At 44.9% G+C, this 22261-nt stretch overlaps 1 protein-coding gene across 2 annotated transcripts in view; it reads left to right on the top strand.

Annotated features, from left to right (window-relative positions):
• The window catches only part of TBC1D22A (TBC1 domain family member 22A), an 839044-nt gene that overhangs the window by 420910 nt on the left and 395873 nt on the right, over positions 1-22261 (top strand). For both annotated transcript variants that reach the window (XM_077468512.1, XM_077468511.1), the window contains exon 10: positions 9122-9197. In XM_077468512.1, coding sequence (XP_077324638.1) covers positions 9122-9197 — 76 coding nt within the window. The remainder of the gene's footprint in view (positions 1-9121; positions 9198-22261) is intronic.

Genomic DNA, 22261 nt, shown 5'->3' on the forward strand with positions numbered 1-22261 from the left:
GGGGTGAGGTGACAAATAATAAAGCGTCATCTGCAAACAAACACAATTTGTGTACAGTTGATGCTATCTCCAAGCCCTTAATATCAGGATTCATCCGTATCATTGCTGCTAGCGGCTCTATAGCCAAGGCAAAGAGCAGTGGGGAATAGGGGGCAACCCTGTCGGGTCCCTCTCCGTATCGGAAAACTTTGGGAGCTAAAACCAGAGTATTTAACTGAGGCATGAGGGTCATTATACAGTGATGTAATCCATTGGAGGAAGTGTGGTCCAAAACCCCAACGCTGCAGGACAAAGTGTAAATAGGGCCAGGATACGGTATCAAACGCCTTTCTAATGTCCAGAAACAAAAGGTGCATAGGAATGGAGCGCGATCTCGCTAGGTGTTGTAATAATATGACACGACGAATATTATCGCTGGCTTGCCTATGAGGGATAAACCCCACTTCGTCCTTATGAATTAATTTGCCGATGAGTGGATTAAGACGCAGTGCTAGAATTTTGGACAACATTTTTATGTCCACGTTGAGCAGAGATATGGGGCGAAAGTTAGACCATAGGGTGTTATCAGTGTTTGGTTTGGGTATCATGGCTATGGACGCTGCGAGAGTGTCTCTGCCGAAGGTCTGCTGCCTCAATAGAGCATTAAACGCGTTTGCTAAGAGAGGGGCCAGTACGTCAGAAAACTTCTTGTAGTAATTGGCAGGCAAACCGTCAGGACCCGGGCGTTTTCGGGGCTTAAGGGATTTTATGGCTGTGAGCACCTCCTCTACAGTGATTAAGCTGTCTATTGATTCCCTAGCAGATTGTGGGAGTTCAGGGATGGGCAAGTCTTGAAATAAGACGTTTGCTTGTTGGGGGGAAAATTTGGTTTTAGCTGCATATAGGTCGGCCAATTTCTGTCGGAACTTGGAGAGTATCTTGATAGGATCACTAGTGTATGTGTTCTTAGTTATTTTAAGGCGTATAGGTTTGCGGATCCTATCAGGCTGTCGGAGACGTAGGGCCATAAAGGTGTCGGGTTTATTGGCTTTAGTGTAAATTGTGTGATTATTCCTGCGTAGGATCTTATCTGCTGATTCGGCCAGGAGAAGGTCTAGTTCAAGCTTAGTTTTTTCAAGGGTCAGTCTATGGGGTTCTGTAGGTGAGGCTTGAAATTCGAGGAAGTGCGAATGATAGTCTGATTCTAGCTGTTGTTGTCTGAGTACTCTATCCTTCTTAAGGTGGGTGGCAACTGATATACAACTTCCCCGAATTACGGGTTTGTGAGCCTCCCAGAGGAGAACCGGGGAGATCTCGGGGGTATTATTATGTTGCAGATAGTCTGTGAGGGAAAAGCGAATGTCAAAACAGAAGGGTTGGCTAGTGAGGTGTGCCTCATTCATAGACCAGGTTCTATCTGTAGTCTGAGGGATCAACGAAGAGACAGTGGTGAGCACCGCACAGTGGTCCGACCAGGGGATTGGGCAAATTATGGACTGGAGCACAGTCGGGAAGGTAGCTACCGGTGTAAGAATGTGGTCTATTCTAGAGAAGGATTTGTGTGGGTATGAATAGAAGGTGTAATTACGTTTGAGGGGATTACATTCTCTCCAAGTGTCAAGGAGGGAAGCTTTCTGTAGTTGTTGACATAATTGGACCGAAAGGGAGTGGTGCTCTGGAGTGTATGGTGACTTATCGAGATGGGGGTGTAGGGTCAGATTAGAATCACCACAAATAAAGAGTGAGCCTTTTCGGTGCATGTTGACAACCTGCAGGAGGTGTGAGAAGAAGGGATTCGGGTTTCCATTAGGCGCATAATAGGAGACTAGTGTGGTTTCAGTGTCCTGGAGTAATCCCACTAGGATAATATAACGCCCTTTCAGGGTCTCTAATTTCCGAAGTGGGGGTGAACGGGGAAGTGTGATGGAAAGCTATCAGGACCCCTCTATGTTTAGTGTTAGCCGAGGGCGTGAAAACATGGGGATAACTTGAACTAAAAAATTTCGGGGTATGGGACACGGCATAGTGGGTTTCCTGTAGGGCTACAATGTTAGCTTTCAAGGATGCAAAGTTACGGAAGGCTTTAATCATCTTATTGGGGGAGTTGAGAACCTTGACGTTAAGGGATAGTATGTTCAGCGGGGCCATAAGAGCTGGATGGGGGGAGGCTTATAGGGCATAGTAGAGGGCGTGGGAGTCGACCGACCTAAGGTAAGTGGGGGGAACCTTACAAGGATAAGAAAGAAGAGGTGGGTAAAGAAGGGGAGAAGGACTCTGCGTATAGGGCGAGCCATGAAAGGGCAGAGACACAAAGTAGCCAGGCTAAATCGCCCAACCAAGCAATGCTCAATCTCCGGGGCCAAAAAGGGATGGTCCAGAAGAAGGTGCATTGAAAAATGGGGGAGCAGTGACTGTTCCCCGCCGCAAGCGGGAAAATTTAGTTATCCAGAAGCATAACATACATGTCATTTGTGAAACACAATGTAGACTAATAACAGGTGCAACATAACAAGTAAACCACCCAAACTGTCAACATATTAGGTGAAACAACAGTAAAAACATAAAACCGGAGTCAAAGAGAATCTTTGAAAGGGGTATCAAGGGATCCAAGGGGACAGGGTAGGTGGAAGAGGATGCGGGAAGGGGGGGGGGGGGAAGTCTGAGGGGAGGGAAGGGAAAGGGTACCGAGGGAAGGAGGGAAAGAGGAACAGGAGGAGGAGAAAGGAAAGGGGCAAGGGGAGGGAGTTGGGGGGGGTCGGGGTAAGGAGAAGGGGAGGGGGGGGGGATAAGGGAGCAGGAGGGGAACAAGGGGGGGAAGGAATTGGAGGGTAGAGGGAATTACAGCGGATACATAGCTTATAGGTAATCACTTTGAGCGTAAATTTACAAGCACAGTTGCGCAGCAGATGGATAAACTCTGTATTTCTTGTGCTTCAGTGACAGTGAGAACTATGGGTAATGCTGTAGAAAAGTAGGGTGGTAGAGGAGTTAAAAGGACAAAAATCAAAAAGTAAATAACATGAGATGTATCAGATAAGGGAAAAAAAGAAAAAAAAAATATTTAAAAAAATTGTAAAAAGGAACGAGTCTGTGAAAAAAGTTTAAAGGTACCGAACCATATGAGGGTTGAGAGGCGTAAATATCAGGCTGTAGAAAGAAGGACACAGGATGATTTTGAACCAGGAGGACAGGGCACAGTATCAAGTTGGAGTGGGATCAGCTACGAAGCAGGGGTAACCAAACATCCAGGGGGGTATCAGGAGCAGGTTAGGCCAGGAGATGGTAACAGGGGCCAGTTGAAAAAAAATCATAGACAGAGGGGGGGGCGACCGATTCGGCGAGCCGGAGCCCGAGAGTAAGCAGGGGCTCATTAGGGTCAGAAAGAGTACATACCAGCTGGCGGGTCCCAAGGTTTCGGTGGAAGGAGATCCCCAGTGGGAGGATCAGTGACTCTCTTCCTCGCGGTAGTCCGAAACCTACAAAAAAAACGGGGCAAAGTGGTGCGCTTACAGCGAAGCGGGGAGGAGAGATGACAAACCCCAGAGTCTTCAGCGCGGTGTCCGGGATTTAGGTGTAGTGATTCTGTCCATCTCGGGTCTCGATGGGGTTCCCTTGCGGATAGAAGCCGGGCCTGGCAGCTGGCGTAGCGGTGTATTCAAGTAAGGATGAGCTGCTGGGCGAGCTGGAGTATGAGGGAGGTTAGTTTCAGGTTGTTGATCCAGAGGGACGAGGCGGAGAGATTCCAGCAGGCGTTGCAGGGAGTCCGGGGATGAGCAGGTGTGCTGTTGGCCCTGGTAGGCGAATTGGATGGCGAATGGGAATCGTCAAGCATACTTCAGGCGGTGTTGAATGAGGATCTGCAACAGCGGCTTCATGGCCCGACGCTTGGCGATAGTGAGTGGAGCCAGGTCTGAGAAGATTTGGTAGGTATGACCCTGGAAGGTCAATGAGTCTTTATTGCGTGCTGCAGTGAGGAGCTGCTCCTTGGTGCGAAAAAAATGTAGCTTGACGATGATGTCACGTGGTGGGCCATCTGTTTGACGACGGGTTAGGGCCCTGTGAATTCTGTCGAATTCTAAACGTTCAATAGGTGTACCAGGGGCCAGCTCTTGGAATAAGGCCGTTGTAAAGGACTGGACGTCCTCTATAGATTCGGGGATCCCCCGAATCCTCAAATTGGATCTGCATGAGCGTTTTTCCGCGTCTTCCAAACGAGAGAGCAGGGTGGCGTTCTCCTCCCGGAGTGCAGCAAATTCTTGCGTGTGTTCATGCAGCGTGAGCTCCATGTCATCGACCCTAGTTTCGCGGATTTCTCTGGAGAGTCTATCTGTGATTTGCTCCGATGTGGTTTTTAGGGCTTTCTGGAGCATAGACTCCATATGTTTAAGGAAGTCATTTTGCGACATGCCTGCTGACGGTAGCGAGGGAGAGCTAGCGATCGCAGGTTCCTCATCTGCACGATCCTCTTCGCTATCAGAGTTGTCTCTGCTAGGTGTGGAGGCCGCTCTCTGGCTTGCAAGGGCCTTCGCCGCCATCTTGGATGAGCCGCGGGCGAGAGCTTCCTTAATCGGTTTCGGCTTATTCTTACCCCTATGGCTGGTCAGCACCATTCCACCTGGTGCTCGGATATTTCAGGGGGTAGTATGTCCGGAATATAGCGTGGGATCTGGTTGGGTATGCTAGTTTAGTCCCGATGTGGCGGCGAGGAGTGCGGAGCACTAGCGGAAAGCGTCCTCCATGCTAGGCTTCGCGCATGCGCCCCCCGTTTTGTCCCTTTTTATTTGAGAGCTAATGCCTTGATAGGATAGCATAGGACACTACGCATAAAACATTGTGTCTATTCAGATAAACAAAAATGATTGGGAGAACAAATGGCCAGAATCAATATGGAATATAGCTTGTTGGGACCTGAGGGTTGAATAGGTGCTGGAAGACACTTCAGTCAACTTAAAGTTTGCTTTATTCAGCAAAACAGGAAAAAGATGACAAATTTTGTTTTCGTGGGCAGCTCAAAACAACACAAAAAAAAACTCTGCTCATCAGTACAGTCTTCTTTTTTTTCTTAAACCATGTTCCGCATCCCAGCCAAAACATCCACACAATTGCAAACATCCCAGTTACAGGAAAGCTCACCCAGCAGGTTCAAGACAGCACAGGGAGGCTTCCATCCAGCATTCAGGTCTCCTCAGAATTGATAGCAAAACAGCCATCAATCAGCCTCCCTGACCAGCTGCTTAAAACACAGGGCTGAAGGGAAGGAAGGGTATCCTCTTTATTAACCCCCTCTTAACCTACCCTAGACTGACTCTCTACATATTCTCCCCCTCTCTTCCAGGACAGGGGTCCACACACCATGCACAAAATGGCCATAGGCCTAGAAAAGGTTATCCAAATTTAGATGCACACCCACTGGTCCATGCACCACTTTGTAGTCTGAACCTGCATACTCTCTAGCCAGATTGCTGCTTTGTACCTATCATAGTTCTCTTGATCCTGTCCCATTAAGCAGTACACTTCCTTAAACTTTACTGGCAGAGGGGGCTTTACTAATCCAGTCCAGCATCCCCTAGGCCAGTGATGGCGAACCGTGGCACCCCAGATGTTTTGGAACTACATTTCCCATGTTGCTCCACTACACTGCAGAGTGCCAGAGCATCATGGGAAATGTAGTTCCAAAACATCTGGTGTGCCAAGGTTCGCCATCACTGCCTTAGGCCAATGTTTGTCAACTCAGGTCCTCAAGTAACCCCAACAGGTCATGTTTTCAGGCTTGCCATTATTTTGCACAGGTGATTTGATCAGTTTCACTACCTTAGTAATTACCACAGCCGTTTCATCTGAGGGAAATCCTGAAAACATGACCTGTTGGGAATACTTGAGGACTGGAGTTGAAAAACATTGTTTTAGGCCACCGTTTAAATGAATAAACATTTTCGTATTCTGTCCTCAATATGATCAATTGGGTAACTTGGCTGTAAAAAGTCACCAGCACCGATCTCACCTTCATTGGCACAGAGGACAGTGCCCATCTTCTTTACTATTTCAGAGGGTCCCTGCCATTTTGTGAGACACCTACTATCCACAGTAGGCCCACTTCCCCAGGTTCATATTCTGACCGTGGTAGACCGGTTGTGCGCTTGACTCTGTGCCCTTATCAATGGTTTGTGCTCATGTCTAATCACTTTACCTTTCTTAGTTACTTTGTACCATAATGTATGACTCCCAGCAAATTTGGGAAACTGCATATCCTCCCCAGCATGCTGTGGCTCACCACTCAACAGTGGGACCTGTTCCCTGGTGGGGATCAAAATGTAGTCTTTCCTCTGAGCGCCAAGGAAATCCTCTTGGGAGTACCCACGACCTGACAAGTCCGGCTCAGAGGAAGAACTCTGTTTTTAATCCTGCAAACTTCTCCAGTGGACCCAGGTCAGTTTCTGCAGATTCACACAGATCTCATCAATTATAATCACTATACCAGTTAACAACACAGCATCAATAACTTCATCTGGGGGTTTCTCCTTTTTGGTGGAGGCCACTGAACCTTTGGGCTTTTGAATTGGCAAGCCCCAAAATATGGGGCAGTCACACCAATTTAGCAAGTCATGAGACAACCCTGGGATCACTCCAACTCTTAATGTAGCAGTTCCTGCCGATGTGGACAGGGTTACACGAGCCATTGGCTAGTCTTTGACAACCCCATGTACAGAGATCACCCAAATCTTTTTCACGGGTATTGGCTTTCCCCGCAACCTTTGATTGGAGTAGGGTAACCCCACTGCCTGAGTCGAGGAGTGCCACCACCTCTTGTCCATTAACCCTCACCACACACTCAAGCCGACTTAGATTGTTTAATGGACCAGCGGCAAAAGCATACAGAGCCGATGCAGGTCCTTGGGAAGACCATGCAATAACCAGTCTAGGGCAACTCACTCCACAATCTAACGGGTGTCATTTCCTCAGGTTTCAGCAAATCCTGCAACAGGTGCATTAGATGATATAGCCGCGCACGGGCAGACTTAGCCCTGTCAAGCGCCAGCCATGAACTTTACTCACCCTTAAATCTACAGTCATTCCCAGCCTAGCTAAAGTTTCCACCTTTAGCAGTTTATTGTCCTGTGCTGACTCTGGGGCCAAGTCACAGTATGCCTGTTGGGGATCTGCAGTCAGAAAAGGAGCCAGCAAATATGCCCAGTCTTTCTGAGGCAGTCTTTCCCTTGTTGCAATCCGCTCAAACATTGCCCAGTAAGCTTTAACGTTATCTGTGGCTGTCATCCTTTGCAGGGTCCACTGTACGGCCTTCTGCAGGTCACCCTTCACATCGGGATCCTTCCACCATTTCAGCCTGTTGGGTCAGTGCTTTCTGTAAACTTGTTATCTGTTCCAGAACTAAGTGGTTTGTCTCTTGCTGAGCAGCAACTGTTTATAACTCAATTTACTAGGGTGTCAACAGATCTCAATCAAGCATCCCCTGAGGGTATTCAGATTCTTTCCAGCGAGGATAGATCTAAGAGCCTTCTCTTCTTACCGATCTTTGCTTAAGGTGTTCAGGAAAGTAGATCTCTGGGCGCTAGCCTTAAGGAAATCTTCATACTACTCCAGGACTGCCATCAGAGACAATTGACGTAGAGCAAAGAATTTGGGCAGGTCCTCCAGGACATGTAGGAGCGCAGATCTTCCCTAATGATTTGCGGTCAGGCAAAAAGGAAATGCCATCTATAAACAATGTTCAACTCTGCCGGCACCGACAAGTTCAGTCTCCGTGCCCCATGGTGTTGAAAAGAGAAGACCTGAAATACGTTCACATCAGAATCGTTTAAAGTGAAGGCTTCTTGTTCTGTTGCCTCTTTGATAATATCCTCCTTCAGCTTGAAGTCTACAAAATAGCATATAATATCTCTTGGGGGGTCTCTGTTTCGCAGTCTCAGAGCTCTGTGTGCCCTTTTAAATTATGTGGAGAGTATCCTGCAGGTTCCGGTAGCTCTTTCAAGAGGGTGTGTAATGCCATAGGAATATGGTCATGTTCAACACTCTAAAACTTAAAGTGGTTGTAAAGACAGTTTTTTTTTTCTTTGTTTTTTTTTACCTTAATACTTTCTCTTTATTAAGGTAAAATACTTGTGATTAGCTCCCCCCACCTAGCCCCCTTAAATACTTCCCTGAGCTTTATCCAGCACTGTGCCTGAGAGCAGCAGTGCTGCTCTCTCTGCCTCCTCACTGGACATGGAGGAAATAACGGGAGCTATTTGGCTCCTGCTACTCTCAATCAAATCCTATGTGTCAATAGATGCACAGCCCGGATTGTGCTTGAACCCGCACAAGTGCTCCCATAGCATGCAACTTGCTATGGGGCATTTGGAAGGGAGGAGAAGCCAGAAGCACCGGTGGGGGACTCAGAAGAGGAGGTTTGGGGTTAGCTACTCTGTGCAAAGCCAGTGCACAGAGCAAATATAACATGTTTATTTGAAAGAAATTGGATTTCTACAGCCACTGTAAGTTCCTACGGCTCCCCTGTTATCTAGGTCCTACAGTTTTTGCTGCTATGAAAGACTGTGAGTTGTATGGCCTCATCACGGCAGCTAGTTCTACACTCTACTGCAGGACAGTCTTCTACACCTCAGAGTTCATCCTTAAAGTCAGAGACGGCTAACAAAAGAGCATCTTTGATGCAGCAATAGAATGCAAGTCCGACATGCGTGGCATCTGCCTAATCAGGTTTAGGATGGCACCTGTATCTCTCCGAGTCTTGCATCTCACTGCCAAACCCTGAGACATATGGGTAGCCAGGGAAAGAAGAGGGTTTCAGGGACATGGTGTCGTCCATCTCTGCTGTTTATGTCTTGAATATTATGGGGAAATTGCAGCATAATTGTTAATGTAAGGTTTTAGAGAAGTATATAGGTCTGCCAAATTTGCTGATTCTTGAATGTGAAGCATTGTGAGGCAGAAACATTCCTCAGGTAATTGGAGAGCTTGATTAAGTGTCCATCCTCATCCCAAGGCACACTGTACCAAATCCCCCCCCAATATTTTTGCTTGGTGTTGTGATTTTTAAAGGTCAAATCTTTTAGTGAATTCTCAGCTGTGTTCATAATTGCTACAACAAATGTCTGATTCACTGTTTTTACTACTTTCACCTCGACAGGATAACTACACCTTTGCACAGCCAGGAATTCAGAAGAAAGTGAAAATGCTGGAGGAGTTGGTTAGTCGTATTGATGGTAAGTTGCTTGGAACTGCTTCAGCTGCCACAATATAAAGTTAAAACACAGCAAAGTGATATCCTATCAGTACAGTTATTTGCCATGTCAGTCTACCTCAGTATGTCCCACATAGGATGTCATCCTCAATCAACATGGGACAGAATGCTGTTTGAAAGATTTCTACTATGCATTAAGGTCAAGATACCAGAACATGAGCTTTTCCATTTATTTATTTTTATTTTTTGCTTTAAGCCCACATAATAAAAATTCAGTGATAATCTTCTTGCAGCACAGCAGTGACAAGTCACAAAAAAACAAACCCCAACATCCGTCTCACAGGGTGATCTGTGATTGTCCAAATGTGGAAGTACTTACCGTATGTTCTTATTTATGGGCTCCTTTTAGGTTCTCTTTGAGCCCACTGGCTGAGCAAAAAAGAACAAACTGTGTTTGGCCAGCTTTAGGAAGCATTATTTGATGGAAAGCGTGGTAGACACTTGGAAAATCTACAGTAGATGATTTTAAGCATGCTTGGGATAAAAGAAAGGTCTATACTCAGTCAAGAAATTGGGAAAAAAAATAATTGAAGGGCCACCTGGTCTTTTTCTACCCTCATCCGTCTCTGTAGCTAAGTGCATGCGTAAGGGAAGGCCATAGGACATAGTACTCTTCGACATGTTTTAGTGCACACATCAGATTTCCAAAACTGGTTGACAGCACTTAGGATCTCCTACAGACTAAGTATTGTAAACTTTGATGCACATTCAAGGTATGAGCAAAAGTGTAATTTTTTCTGTGCTGGGCAGGTATTCCCAAATGCAGGACGTGCACTTATCCTTCAAATATAACACTTTACCAGCAAAGCATGCACAATACAGGACATTTATACACCCTTCCTTCCCAGACCATTTTTTAGCTTTCAGTGCTCTCACACTTTGAATACCAACTACTCAGTCATGCAACACTGTACCCAAACAAAATTTTTATATATTTTTTTCATACAAATAGAGCTTTCTTTTGGTGGTATTTAATCACCACTGGGATTTTTATTTTTTGCAGCATAAGTAAAAAAAGAGCGAACATTTTGAAAAAAAAAAAAAAAAACACTTTTTTTTTAATTTCTATGATAACATTTTGCAAATAAGTCATTTTTTTTTCATAAATTTGGCCCAAAATTTATATGACTACATCTCTTTGGTAAAAATAACCCAATTTGGTCTCTGTGAAAGTTATATAGTCTACAAGCTATGGTGCAAATCTTTGAAAATTGATCACACTTGATCACACCTGATGCACTGATGGCCTCATCTCTTGAGGTCCTAAAATGTCAGGAAAGTACAAATACCCCCCAAATGACCAATTTTGGAAAAGTAGACAGTCCAAGGTATTTAGAAAGAGGCATGGCAAGTTTTTTGAAGTTGTAATTTTTTCCCCACAATTCTTGGGAAAATTACGATTTTTTCTTTCTCAAAATTTTCATAATAAGTTATTTCTCACACACAGCATATGCATACTTCCAATTATACCCCAAAATACATTCTGCTACTCCTTCCGAGTATGGCGATACCACATGTGTGTGACTTTTACACAGCCTGGCCACACAGATAGGTCCAACATGTAGGGAGCACCGTCAGGGGTTGTAGGAGCATAAAATGACATCTCTAATTTCCTAACCACCTTTTACATTTGTGGAGCCCCAGGACAGTGTTATTACCCACAAAATGACCCCATTGTCTATTCTATGAGGTACAATGGGTCTTTTAAAGGCTATTTTTTTTTCCAAAAGTCTTCGGGAAATTTAGAAAGAAAATTAAAACATATATATATATATATATATATATATATATATATCTTTCTTTTTTTTTTTACACTAAGTGGACAGTTTATAAGAGATTTTTTAACTCAAAGCATGTATATAGCAAAAATGAAACCTCAAAATACATTCTGCTACTCCTCCCGAGTATGGTGATACCCCATGTATCTGTTTTTTACACAGCCTGGCCACATACAGAGGCCCAGCATGCAGGGAGCACCATCAGGTGTTCTAGGAGCATAGATTACACCTCTAATTTCTTAACGATCTATTACACTTTTGAAGGCCCTGGAGCACCAGGACAGTGGAATTACCCACACAATGACCCCATTTTGGAAAGCAGACACCTCAATGTCTATTCTATGAGGCATAATGAGTCTTTTGAACGGTTCATTTTTTTTATACAAGTCTTCAGAAAAGGTGGAAAGAAAACTATTGTTTTTTATTTTATTTTTTTTACACAAAGTTGTCAATTTATAAGATATTTCTAACATATAGCATGTATATAGAAAAATTACACCCCAAAACACATTCTGCTACTCTTTCTGAGTATGGCGATACCACATGTGTGAGACTTTTACACAGCCAGTCCACATACAGAAGCCCAACATTGAAGTAGTACCTTCAGGCGTTCTAGGAGCATAAATTATACATCTTATTTCATTCCTATCTATCACACTTTTGAAGGTCTAGGAGCACCAGCACAGTGGTATTGCCCACAAAATGACCCCATTTTGGAAAGCAAACACCCCAACATATATTATATGAGGCATGGGCTGCAGGTAGATACTCAGGTACTCTGTTGGGCTGGAGACAAGTACTTGGGTACTCTGATGGGCTGTGACAGGTACTCGATACTCAGATGAACTGTGACTGGTACTGGAGATAGATACTCGGGTACAATGATGTCCTGGTGACAGGTACTCGGGTACTGTGATGTCCTGGTGACAGGTACTCTGGTACTCAGATGGACTGCGACAAGTACTCGGGTACTCAGATGAATTGTTACTGGTACTCGGGTACTCAGATGTACTGTGACAGGTACTCAGATGGGCTGTGACGGGTACTCAGATGGGCTGTGACGGGTACTCAGATGGGCTGTGACGGGTACTCGGATGGGCTGTGACAGGTACCCGGGTACTCGGATGGGCTGTGACAGGTACCCAGGTACTCGGATGGGCTGTGACAGGTACTCGGATGGGCTGTGACAGGTACTCGGATGGGCAGTGACAGGCACTCGGGTACTCAAATGGGTGGCGAGATACTGAGGATGTCATATGACGCCCGCCCAGGATGGGAGATCCCGTCTGCGGACGTCATATGACTATAGCCCATTATTGAAGTGGTTAAGCTGTACTATTATTTGCAGACATAACTGACTGCAGACCAGGAGCTCCTACTTTAATGCTTGCTTTCTCTCTTTTTGTCAGTTCTGCAGCTATAGATGGAAATGTTACATATACAATTACAGTAAGAAATGTAGTCTAACAGACTTTTTTTACTCTGTGGTGTTTCTTTAGCTCACTAAATACAAGCAAGCAGAATATAAGTGAAATGAACATTTGCTCAAATACGATTTGTGGTTAGGCCTCCAAGCTTTTAAAAGAATTCCCTTTGAGAAAGGCTAACTGTCATTGTGCTACTGCAAAATTTAATTAAAATAAATTTGACAGATAAAGCTGGCCCAATCTTAAATATCCTCTTGATAGTTTGCTAAATTAATGAACAGGGCATTAACAAAGTGATGCCAGGCAGAACTAAGCTTTTTGTGACACTAACTTGTCAATGATGGCATTGAAAGCAAAATATATATATATATATATATATATATAATTTTTTTTTTTTTTTTTTTTTTTTTTTACTTGCAGAAATAACTTAATAGAATGTGTTAAAAAGATTGATTTATTTTTTTTGTTGACTTTTCTGATATGCTCATTTGGGATCTGTAAAATATACCATTATAAGCATTTTCTTATATATGTTCAATAAGTGTGGAAAAAAAAAAAATACCTGTTCATTTTTTTTCAGAAATTCAGTTGTATGCTTGCTTTTTTATCCCAAGGAGCCCTCCAGGCTCCCATCTTGGACCACAGAATAATCACTTTAATGCCTAGTACACACAATGAGAAAAATGGATGAAAAATACCACTTTTGAAGCAATTGGATGATTGTTGGTACACAGCTTTTGAGAGCCAATCACGAGCGTTCATGCAAAATTATCTGAAGGAACAAGCACGGACATGTTTTTGTACGATACTAGACCACACATGCCGGAAACAAAAGAATACATTAAAATACAAAACAAAATATTACATTACTTCCAAAGTTGTGTTGTGCGATACAAGAGGTTTCATAACTTTAGTAACCGCTTCATTGTTGATATGAGACTAGCAAAAAAAAAAAAAAGGATGATCATTCGTCGGATATTCTCATTGTGTATACAAGGCTTTAGTGTTGTGAAGATAATGAGAGTAGATGTGTTTTAGTACTTTACCTAAAACAGCTGGACAGGGCTCACATTATACCTTGCTATCTCAGTCCAGAAAAAAAAGGTGTGTGTTTCCGTTCACAACTTGAAATTAGAAGCATAGTGGGGGCGGAGTCGGCGCGCAGGGTGAATGGACGTGTGAGTCCTGAGCTCCTGCCTTACGGGACATCCAGAGCTAAATACAGCGACAGTTAGCACGGATAAGCGGCAACTCATCACGGCGGAAGGTCGGGAGACTAATCCGGACATGTCACGGAGGAGGAGAGAGCGTCCGCAGCCTGGGAAATTGACTGATTTCTTCGGCCGGTCAGGCCGCGTGGCTGGACAAGATGGCGCGGACGCCGCACATGGATCCCAGGCCTCGGAAGACACGGAGGATTCGGCGGCAGGATGGGAAACAGTGAGTAGACATAAACACAAGCATAAGGCGCCACAGATCCCATCCCAATCCTCCTCCACTACGAATAGTCATGTTAAAGTGAAGCCCAAGCTGACACTGAGAGGAGCTATTCATACTGACATGCTGCAATTAGTGACTCAATGCAAGACAGAAGTGAGTGCGGTCAGTGACAGAGTTTCCCATATAGAGAATAAGATGGGGGAATTTACTGATACGTTTAACAATATGGTGGACGCTCATAATGAACATGATGATGATATAGCTTGGCTAAAAGCAAAAGTGGCGGACCTGGAAGATCGTTCCAGGAGGAACAACGTGAAAATTAGAGGAATCCCTGAGACTGTTAAACCCCAAGAACTGATGGCGTATCTCACTACTATTATGCGCGAGCTTCTGCCGGAGGTTTCTTTGGAGGAATTGGCAATCGACCGTATACATAGGCTACCAAAGCCGCAACATATACAAGCCAAACTCCCCAGAGACACTATTGCAAGGATACATTACTACAGGGTGAAGGAAAAATTTATGTTCGCCATACGTCAAGCTGCCCAACCCCCGGATTGTATACAGGGGCTTACTTTCTTTGCGGATCTGTCAGCGCACACCATGCAGCGACGGCGAAATCTCCTGACCATTACTAAACCGCTTCGGAATCACAAGCGACCTTACAAGTGGAACCACCCAGCTACTTTAATAATCTCTAAAGAGGACCGGGAATATCGAGTTAATACACTGGAAGAGGGTCTGCGTTTGTTGGAAAAGTGGAAAATCATTACCTCGGCACCAGCCGACCCCTCGGCGCACCAGGCGATGACGGCTCCTCCGGATGGATGAAGAGGCTTCGGTGACTTACCGTGCTTAGTCTACATTTTTCTACTTGTGACTCTGGATGACCCCATCGGCATTGAGACTTGTGTTTCCCCCCGTTTATACAGCCACTGTTGGCTCAGATTCCTTGGAAAAGGTTTCTGTGTTCTTTTTTGAATTACTTTTTATTTTATTTTTTGCTCAGCATTTTATTTTTTTTATTTTTTTTTTTTTTATTTTTTTCTTTTTTTTTTAATTCCTTTTTTTTTCTTTTTTTTTTTTACTTTTTATTTGTCTATTTTGTCTTATAATCACTCTCTGGAAACAAGACTTTCCTCATACAGTTATTACAGTACTCATATGTCCTTCTGGTGAGGGGCCGCATTTAGGAGTATAGCACTTCTGCGTGTTTAACGTTCTCTCTTTCAGGTTTTGGTTGGTTACACGCTCACCTGTATGGTATTTAAAGTGTCATCATTAAATGTTAATGGTTTAAATAGCCCGCAAAAGTGGCACATGTTATGGAAGGAGGCCCGGTTATTGCAAAGCGATGTTCTGTGCCTGCAGGAGACGCATTTTAAAGAAAATAACCACCCTAAATTGTATAACAAACTCTTTCCTACGATATACCTGTCTAATGCCTCTACGAAGAAAAGAGGTGTCGCTATTCTCATTAAACAATCAGTTGCCTATAAATATGTTTCTCATCTTCAGGATACAGAAGGGAGGTATTTGATCCTTTGTTGTGAAATTAACAACGTGGCCTACACCATAGTTAACGCCTATGCCCCAAATGCCAGACAGGTCCATTTTATGAATAAGCTCTGGAAAAAAATACAAAACTTAGCCAAAGGCCACGTTATTTTTTGTGGAGACCTAAACGCAGTTCCAGATAGTATTCTGGATGTATCCAGTTCCACCCCACGTCAGTCCTGCAGGCCAGAGATTGCTAATTTTCTAGGTACAGCTGGCCTATTTGATGTATGGAGGTGCCAGCATTCTACTGAGCGTGACTTTACTTTTTTCTCGCGAGTACACATGTCTTACTCCAGGATTGACATGTTTTTGGTCGATAAATTCTTACTGCAGCATATCTCTAAATCGGAGATTGGTACAATAACATGGACTGATCATGCACCAGTATCAGTCGTGGTTGGGGATGGCGCCTTCTCTACTGGGGCTAACCGGTGGAGGTGCGATTCCCAACTGTTTAAAAACCCAGAAGTTGTAAAGGAGGTTTCGGCCTCCCTACAAGAATACTTTACTACTAATGATGTTGATGATGTAGACTCGTTTACATTATGGAATGCACACAAAGCATTTATCAGGGGTCTCTTGATCAAGATCAGTGCAGGGGAGAACAGGAGGAGGAGGCTGCGCCTAGACTGCCTTTTAAAGGAAATAACTGATTTAGAAACCTTGAACAAGGATGCACCCTCTTTTTCGGTCAGCAACAATCTTGCGAAGGCCCGTAGTGACTTACGTGCATTACTTGTAGCCCAACACTCAAGGGACATCCATAGACTTAAGGCTAACTATTATACACATGGAAATAAAGCAGGGAAGCTCTTGGCCACACAGCTTAAGGAGAGAACGCTTAGACAGAGAATACCTTATATACCGTATATACTCGAGTATAAGCCGAGATTTTCAGCCTCTTTTTTGAGGCTGAAAGTGCCCCCCTCGGCTTATACTCGAGTCATCGCCGTCTGACTGCTCGATCAGCGTATCGAGCAGACAGACGGCGGACATACTACAATTCGAAAGCCGCGCCTCCGCCTCCGCCTGTGATAGGCGGAACACTCAATTTCCCAGCAGTCAGTGTTCCGCCTATCACGGACATCCGCTCATCCTCGTACTACGGACGAGGATGAGACGATGTCCGTGATAGGCGGAACACAGGCTGCTGGGAAATTCAGTGTTCCGCCTATCACAGGCGGAGGCGCGGCTTTTGAATTTTAGAATGGCCGCCGAGGCGCCGACGAAGAGCGGCGATTCTGGCAAGGCACGGGACGGAGGCAAGGCAAGGCACGGCACGGGACGGGACGGAGGCAAGGCACGACACGGGACGGAGGCAAGGAGGCAAGGCACGGCACGGGACGGAGGCAAGGCACGGCACGGGACGGAGGCAAGGAGGCAAGGCACGGGACGGAGGCTCGGGACACAGGCTCGGGACACAGGTAGGCTGGACACACACACACACACACACACAGGGATGGATGGATGGAGACACACACACACAGGGATGGATGGATACACACACACACAGGGATGGATGGATGGAGACACACACACACAGGGATGGATGGATGGAGACACACACACACAGGGATGGATGGATGGATGGAGACACACAGGGATGGATGGACACACACACACACAGGGATGGATGGATGGATGGACACACACACACACAGGGATGGATGGATGGATGGATGGACACACACACACACAGGGATGGATGGACGGACACACAGGGATGGACGGACACACAGGGATGGACGGACACACACACAGGGATGGACAGGCATGTCTCACCCTCGGCTTATACACGAGTCAATAAGTTTGCCAGTTTTTTGGGGGGTAAATTGGGGGCCTCGGCTTATATTCGGGTCGGCCTATACTCGAGTATATACGGTAATCCATCCTCAGAGCGGTTCTAGACTTTCTAACCCTAAAGAGATAGCGGATGCATTCGGCTGGTATTATAGTAGTTTGTATAACCTGAAGGAAGATACTTCTACTGTACAACCCATGCCTGATGTTATAGATCGCTTCCTTCGGGAGCTACGCCTCCCTCAATTACAATCACAGCAACTAGAGGAATTAAATGCCCCATTCTCGATGGCGGAAATTCAAAAGACTATAGAGGCCCTCCCTAAAAATAAATCTCCTGGCCCTGATGGATACTCTGCAGAGTATTATCGAACTTTCTCTGGTATCTTACTCTCCTATATGCAGAGGATGTTTCAGGTAGCAGCCTCCTCAGCCTCATTTCCACCTGAGATGTTATCAGCGACTATTATCACATTGCCTAAACCTGGAAAAGACCCGGATAGAGTACAGAACTTCAGGCCCATATCTTTGTTAAATGTGGACCTGAAGATATATGCAAAGATCTTGGCAAACAGGTTAACAAAGGTCTTGCCCCAATTGGTACAACCCGACCAGGTGGGATTCATTGCGGGGAGGCAGGCCCCGGATGCCACTAGAAGGGTGTTGAACTTCACTCCGCGTCCGGTGGGGGGGGGCTGCGGTCCTCCTGTCGCTGGACGCGGAGAAAGCCTTCGACAGGGTGCACTGGGGGTATCTCTCGGCAGTCCTGTCGAAGTTTGGCTTTTCGGGTCCTGTTTTTTCCGCCATTTCTGCTCTGTATTCCAGGCCTTCGGCGCATGTTTTCGCGGAGGGCCTGTTTTCGGAGCAGTTTTGCGTTACCAATGGTACGAGGCAGGGGTGCCCTTTGTCACCCCTGATCTTTACCCTTTTGATGGAGCCGTTGGCGGAGAGGGTAGGACTCATCCAAATATTCGGGGTATTTGCTCTGGGTCCACCAGACACTCTATAACTTTATATGCGGATGACGTGATCTTGTCTTTGGTGGATCCGGAGACTTCCCTGAAGATGGTATATGAAGTGTTGGAGGAGTTCGGAAATGTTTCTTATTATAAGATCAATGCGACTAAATCCAGCATATTGGGAATCAATGTGCCAGTAGACATGTGTAGCCGTATACAAACCTCTTTGCCATATGTTTGGGCAGCAGATTCTATACAATACTTGGGCGTAAGGCTGACTAGCTCCTTGTCTCAAATTTACAAATATAACTTTGAACATGTTTCATCGATTTTTGAGAGAGAATTGTCCAGATTTAGAAAGTTTTTTCTTTCCTGGTCCGGCAGACTGGCTGCGTACAAAATGTTCTTACTACCGAAGCTTTTGTATCTTTTTCGAGCACTTCCCGTTCCACTGCCTGCTTCCTTCTATAGATCGCTTCAAAGCCAATTAGGCAGATACTTGTGGGAAGGGAAGCCAGCTAGATGTAGCTTCAGAATCCTCTTCAAGCACAGGAAGGTTGGTGGAATGGGAGTTCCAGAGTTGAGAGATTATCATATGGCGGCTATTTTAGACCAACTTAGAACTTGGTTCTATTCCCCAGAGCAGAAAAGGTGGCACGTATGCGAATTAGAACAGGCACAACAAAGGGATCTCTCGGGTTTACTATATGCCACAGCCTTAGGGGACCCTAGACGTTATAAGCATCACCCGACTATACAGGCGACTCTTCAGGCCTGGTCTTACCTGCATAGATACCAGCACGACCTTACTGAACTCAAACACCTTCCTATTCCCCTCTCGGCCTTATTGTTTCTTACACCTGACCTACAAGTGACTCACTGGGCAGACTATGGATTATGTTTTATGCACCAACTGTTATCGCAGGGGAAATTACGTTCGTTTGATAGCCTGAGGATATCTCGGGGCCTCCCCAAGACGGAATTTTTAACATACGCTAGAATAACCAGCATGTTTTCTAGTGATAGATCACAGTACTTTAGTCTTCCGAAAGTGATCTGGGAGTTGTGGCAGCCATGCTCTGCTCAAAAGAAGGGTATCACGGCCATCTACAATCTACTTCACGGTAAATTATATTTTCAAATGCACAAACAGTTGGCGAAATGGGAAGAGGAGTTAAACATTACTATTTCCCCAGACCAATGGATCAGAGCAATTAAGGGTAGCTATATTTCTACTCGTTGTTCCAACTTTAGGGAAGGAGCACAAAAGATACGTCTTGGATGGTACAGGACTCCCGACTTGCTAGCGAAATACGCAGGCGAGGAAGCGAAGGTATGTTGGAGAGGCTGTGGGAACCCTGACGCATATTTTTTGGTCATGCATTTCTTTACGTAGTTTTTGGAGGGAAATAGGTAAGATAATAGCTGTGACCACAGGGATTTTGAACCCCCTCCGGGCTGAGCAGGCACTTCTAGGAGTGGCAATGGATATATATCCACCCATGGAGCGTACGTTGGTGATGCATATTTTGTTCGCGGCCAGACTGTGTATTGCACGCAAATGGAAAACTTTGGTCTCTCCCTTACTGTCAGAGGTAATAGCTTTGGTGAATGATTCTTTTGAGTATGAAAAAACGATAGCATATCAAGAAAATAGACTGCATTCCTTTCTTTGTAAATGGGCCCTATGGGACAAATATAGGAAACGTCCTTAGTTGTGCGCAAAATCAGCTACGGCTTGTCTGATCTATGCCTATTTGACACCCTATCTTTGTTTGTTTTTTACTGAATGTTGAAACCCTCGTTGTTTGCATGTACTATGTTTTCTGGATATGGAGATTCAGATTTCTCTTGTTAAACTAATCGTTCGGTATGCTCCCGAATTTGGTTTTAATATGTCGTTACGGACTGATTATACTTGAACCTGTATTTCGATATTTGTTAACTTGTGAAATTTTTCAATAAAAAGATTTTGAAAAAAAAAAAGAAATTAGAAGCATAGTACACCCTGTGCATCGGTCACTGCCACTATGTGGGAGGATGATTGTTGTGATGTAGCCAGTAGTGCTAACATATGTCCCACGTTTTCACCTTACTTTAAAGTGACTCTGTTGTAAGAAAAATCTTTTATTCTCTGCCAACTGTAGCAACAAGTCCCTAAGCATGGATTGAGCTGCCAACCATGACCTTTTTGTATCCTCGGTGAGCTTGGCAACATACATTGCCTCTGAGCATTTTGCTTCCTCTAGGACTGATCTGTCCCATTTTTTTGTAGATGTTTTAATATGAGATATCACTCTGATAAATTGTCCACGTAGGTATGCCTTAGCTGTCTCCCAAACCGTACCTATGGTTGTTGAGTCTGTTATATCTGAAAAAAAAATTGTGAGAAGTTCTGATATCAGATCAGGTTCTGTTATGAGTGACAGCCAGAAGGGATTAAGTTTCCATAATGTATTACCTTTAACCGCCCCCACCCGTATGTCTATCGAGAGTGGGGAATGACCCAAGACCTGTCTGGGGTGATATTTGCAAGGATTCCAATAATGGTAGAAAAAGTTCCCTAGCCCCAGATAAATTCTGGATAAACCCCCTATCGAGGCTGACTGACACAAGTATACCCTGGCTTCTTGGTTATGCATTCTTCAGACATCAGCAAGACCCATCTCCGATGTTGTCTTTGTGGTCTATCCCCTGTCCAAGCATGTAGCTTGTCCTTCTCATGGTCAATGTACTTATTAAAGTCTCCCAGGACCTGCTAAAGTTTTTAGGAGACTGGTTGAGAATGGGGGGGATGTACAAGCCTGCCAATATACACTTTGGCCCTTAAATGGAACACAAAAGAAAAATATAGTGGTCATCTTGATCAATTTTAACCTCTGTAGCAGAGAACTGCATATCACGTTTCGCCAGGAGACTCACTCCCCACGAGTACACTGAATAAGTAGCATGGTATTGATGACAAAACTGTCGTGCAGCAAATTGAGGAGTGGAAGTTGGGGGGGGGGGGGGGTGAGTCTCCTGTATACAAATCACATCCGCATTTGCACGCTTAATCGTGCGAAGCACGGCCAAGCGCTTAACCGGATTATTCAAACCCCGGACATTCCAGGACAGAATTCTGGTTATATTAGACATTGCAATAGTATATCAATAAGAAAAAGTATAGCTTTAAATATTGCAGTATGACTAGAGGTCAAAAGGTGCGAGCAAACTGGGGAGGGGATCCTGTGCCAGTCGGCTGAAGGAAAAAAAAAATAAGGTGTCAGTAGTAGGTGTCATTGGGCAACATTGTAACGAGAGGAGGCACAAGCAGGTCATGTGAGGGTCAGGAGCCATATGAAGCAAAAAGAGTGGCACTAGTAGAGGTCCCGCAGTGGAGTAGTCAAAAAAGTAACTGGCCAACATGGCCAAACTGATTCGCCAATGGGCAATGGGAGGTCTGGACCAGACCATCTTGGGGGCAACAATGGAAGTGCACATTAGTCTCTTACCTTCTCAACAGCTAGAACAAGAAGCCCTGGTGGTAATTAGAGGTCCATACATGGACAGCTTTCTCTGCCTTGGCATTTGGAATTAAAAAAACAGTAGGATGTCTATTGAGGTAGTACTTTACCCATCAGGATTGACGGGGCGCCGGTTGCGAGTTTCCCGAATTGATTGTTCTTCCCGGTCCAACCATTGTGTAGCCGCAGATGGTAAATCAAAGAAGTGTACTGATCCCAGTACTAACACCCTAAGGCTGGCAGGGTATAGCATAGCGTATTTCAAGTCAAGGGCCCTGAGGCAACGCTTAACATCCATAAATTTTGCACGCTGCCTCAGCAGAGAAGTCTGGAAAAATATATTTTTGGCATTATCAATTTTTAAGGCTTCTGGTTTGATCCTGGCATTGTGCAATATTGCATCTCTGTCTTTATAATGAAGGAGCTTGAATAGGAAGGGTCTTGGAGGGGCTACTGGATGCAGAGGCCTAGCTGGAACTCGGTGAGTATTCCACTGAGAACATGGGAGTAAATACATCCCTGCTGAACGCAGCAACCAGCGATTTTTCAATAA

The sequence above is a fragment of the Lithobates pipiens genome, unplaced genomic scaffold (assembly GCF_037356315.1).
Source record: "Lithobates pipiens isolate NorthernLeopardFrog02 unplaced genomic scaffold, aLitPip1_a1.2 Scaffold_8, whole genome shotgun sequence".
NCBI classification, from domain to species: domain Eukaryota; kingdom Metazoa; phylum Chordata; class Amphibia; order Anura; family Ranidae; genus Lithobates; species Lithobates pipiens.